This window comes from Diadema antillarum, unplaced genomic scaffold (genome assembly GCF_040938485.1).
Source record: "Diadema antillarum isolate AM-2024a unplaced genomic scaffold, OU_Dant_1.0 seq00000653_RagTag, whole genome shotgun sequence".
NCBI classification, from domain to species: domain Eukaryota; kingdom Metazoa; phylum Echinodermata; class Echinoidea; order Diadematoida; family Diadematidae; genus Diadema; species Diadema antillarum.
The window spans coordinates 463,145-466,926 of record NW_027271566.1 but is presented as its reverse complement, the minus strand read 5'-3'; the positions used below and the strand labels follow the sequence as shown (position 1 = coordinate 466,926).

The 3,782-nt window shown below is 40.7% G+C and overlaps 1 protein-coding gene across 1 annotated transcript; it reads right to left on the bottom strand.

The window, feature by feature from the left end:
* Positions 1-282: 282 nt before the first annotated feature.
* On the bottom strand, positions 283-3,023 carry LOC139736562 (uncharacterized; the record flags this gene model as incomplete). The annotated part of the gene is made up of 2 exons (XM_071647310.1): positions 2,932-3,023; positions 283-917 (listed from the first exon to the last, which is right to left on the bottom strand). A coding segment is annotated over exon 2 (481 nt), but the record flags the coding sequence as incomplete, so codon positions are not given.
* Positions 3,024-3,782: the final 759 nt, after the last annotated feature.

Genomic DNA, 3,782 nt, shown 5'->3' with positions numbered 1-3,782 from the left:
TTAAAACTGGACCAGAATTCCTTTATAACAAATGGATCAATGGGTGATCAAACCTGTTAAAATAGTAGAAAGAGAAGAGAACTGAGATCTCTGACCTATTTTCCAATAGACTTTTTATGTCATTACAATGATCGTCATATATGGTACTGACATGTCCTGTCTTTATTGTTATCACAGAGAGAATCATGGAATTCTTGAAAAACCACAGATTAATGAAAATACAAATGAGTACATGAAAAGTCGTTGTTGGTATTTGAAGAGCAATGAGGAGGTAGTACAAACCTTGATAGGACCTCCTGCGACTAGTGGTATCCCTGAAATCGTAGCTGGGGGAGCGGGGCTGGTTTGTGGCCACGTTGTCGGGCGGCGAGTAACGACCACGCCCTGTCCTGGTCGAGGTGTGCGTCCTCCCAGAAAAGTTCCTCCCACCGAACGAGGATGGAGACAGCCGTGTCCTTGGCGAGTTTGACCTTCGAGAAACACTCCCCCAGTAGCTACCAGCGGGATTCAGCATGGACGCAGCGTGCTCGGCGGATGTCCGATCGCGGGGTGTCTCTGCCCTTGTTAGGGACGCATCCACGAATGAGAACAGGCTCTGGGAGTGATTCGGGCTTCTCCGGGCGGGGCAGTTGACCTTGGGGCTGTGGAGAGAGTCCTTGGCCGAGCTAGCCTGCGAGGACTTTGATTCTACTTGCCGTCTCCTCAGAACGGGCTCGTGAGACTTCGAACTGGAATCGCTGTCGTCAGTCGATGCAATCGGCATGCTCACCGGCCGCTTGGTCCACTGTCTGGGAAAATCCCGGCGTCTGGGTCCTCATTTGTGGAGGAATTGAGCAGCAAATTTGGTCACAAGCACAACTATGTAGGTTATCCAGAAAATAGCTGATAGTCACAAACCAGAGGTATTCCAAGATAGCCTGACAAGAGAGCATAATGACATCCACAAGAATGGAAAACATGGTACATGTACTGTATGTACGTTTATAGTAAAAACAGTTACTTTACATCAACAGTGAAAATGTTCTAGTGCCTGACACGAATCAACTCCAACTTAAAATCTATTTTTTGGAACTGACCATTATCAAAGTGTATTTTCATTCATTCATTCATTCATTTTATACCTTTATCCCTATTTCTCATCATCCTTTAATTGCTATAGTTTATAGTTATGGAAGTCATACAAATTTTACCACAAAGAAGGTATTAGACTGTACAAACAAATGGGTGAGGAAAACAAGGTTGAGAAAGAATGATGATGCTCCTGTCCAAGAGGGCGCCCTTTCTTTCACTTCATACTGAGAATATTGTTTACATTGTAAGAGAGGCTACGTTAACCTTGCCCTTGAATTTAACTGGAGCTTGCTCACACCGCAAAATCGACACTACAACAGAGGGGCTTCTTTTTTATTAAATCTATTTTTATTTTTAGGTTGAATTCTCTGAGTCTGAATGGGGTTGATGTGCCTGAAAGTGAAAAGTGAATGATTGAAAATGAAATCCTATCTTGCAAGGAATATCTGCTGGGCCCTGGCCTTTGCCATTCATCCGCAATTCAGATATTCTTTATAACATCCCAAATAAACTATACCTTTATTAATCCTATCCTCTGGTGCAGTATATGTATCAAAATCCCCTTCCCCGCCCCGTCCACACTCGTCCAATCCAGGACTGTGCGATGGTACTTTACTCAATTCATTTGAAAAGCTATTAAAGGACAAGTTCACCTTCATAAACATAAGGATTGAGAGAATGCAACAATGTTAGTAGAACACATCAGTGAAAGTTTGAGGAAAATTGGACAATCGATGCAAAAGTTATGAATTTTTAAAATTTTTGTACTACTACAGCTTGTGAGTCATATGCATACAACAGTATAAAGAAAATATAAAGAAAATTCAACATATTTTCACTTTTTTCACATAACAAAAGAGCACTTGACTTTGCTCTTTCTAAAGGCAGGGGGAATAATATTACCCATAACATTTGTCGGTAACGAGTCGGGGGAATGTGAACTTTTTTCATAAGATGAAATTTTGTGAAATTCTCTTTATATTTTCTTTATATTGTTGTACGCATGTGACATCTAAGTTATTCACACACTGCAGTAGTCTTCTCATCCAGCGGTTACTGCACAAAAACTTCAAAAATTCATAACTTTTGAACGGATTGTCCGATTTTCCTCAAACTTTCAATGATGTGTTCTACTAATATTGCTACATTCTCTCAATCCTTATGTTTTTTTTTTATGAAGGTGAACTTGTCCTTTAAATAGAAAGTTAGGCCTACTTTGTTTTTGTTTTTGATTTTTGTTTTTGTTTGTTGTTTTTTCACTAGATGACTAAACAGTGGCAACAGAGGTCTGGATCTGTCTTCTAAAGCACCAAAACTGAACTGGCTGGACTGGTCACCATAACCAGTAGGTTCTATAGCTCTAGAACCAGCTCTTCTCCAATCCAACACAGCAATGTGTCACTATTTATAATGAAGCCCAAGCACATAATTCTCACACACAAGTTTGCTTGCTTGAAGTCGTCCAATTCCATCGACTATTGTTCTATGCATGGCTATCACCCATACAAATGTTTGTTATGTTACGCCTAGTAATACATAAATTACGCTATGGCTTGAATCTGACATTCCTACCCATTCCTTCATGATAAGAAATTCGATTCTTCCGCAACTTAGAATCAGTGCAGTGCAGTAGTGGTAATTCAGCTGCCCTATGACCCGACTGACTGATCACGCGCCGGCGCGCCAAGCCAGCGAGGCCGGGCATAGTGATTACAGTCGGTCGGCGGGTCGAAACGAAAACACGTCACTGGCAAAATGCAAATACCAACAAGGACACGCCAAATTTGCTCGGTAATTATTTTCTACACGACCCAACTGGGTGTTGAAATAGAAACATACTCCTGAAAAGGTAATACTTACAGTCCGCTATTCTCAAACAATAATTGCTGGCATTTCTGGCGTACAACACACCGAGTCTCATTCATCGAGTACGACCGTACGGTCCCTGTACGGATCGAGCTAGTACGAATTTACGAAGCCGCGCAAGTTCAGTGCTATAATATGCTGCAGGAAGAGGGCATCCCAGTCGCCTTGCATACACTTGGTGCAGGTACGAGCCTCATAACACACGGCAATGGTGAAAACTGTACGTGCCTTTGCACATTTTGTTGTCGCATGAGGAGAGCCCTCTGCGCTGGAGTTTCGACACCTAAACTCGTTCAAAATTTCGATGTTGAAAAAGTATCACTCCTCTGAGTACGTGTGAGTGTGTATGTTGTGTGTGTGTGTGCGTGGGGGGGGGGGGGGGGGGGGGGGGGTGCAAAGGTTATGTAAAAGATGCACTTCCTCGGAAAAGACGGACTCCACGTTTTCTTAATTTTGTTATTCTGTTGTTGATCGGTAAAAATAATGAATTGTAATGAATTTTAAATTTGTAATGATGTATAATTATGATTGTAGAATTGTGTATAATAATGAAAATTGTATTTATATGTATAATAATGTACATGGATATATGTATGTATGTATGTATGTATGTACACTCAGCAAAAAAAGAAAGTAAACACTTTTTCAAGATTATACTTCTCATAGAATATTTGGCTAAAAGTTAATGAATTATACACCATATTGAAGGTAATTTAATTGGCTATCATCCTAGAGGTCAATAAAAAGGGAAACTTTACTTATGAGTGAACATCTTTGTTTTTCTCTTCCAAGGCACAAAAGCAAAAATTGCAAAATTGAACAAGTTGTTATTCATGCGCAAGTGC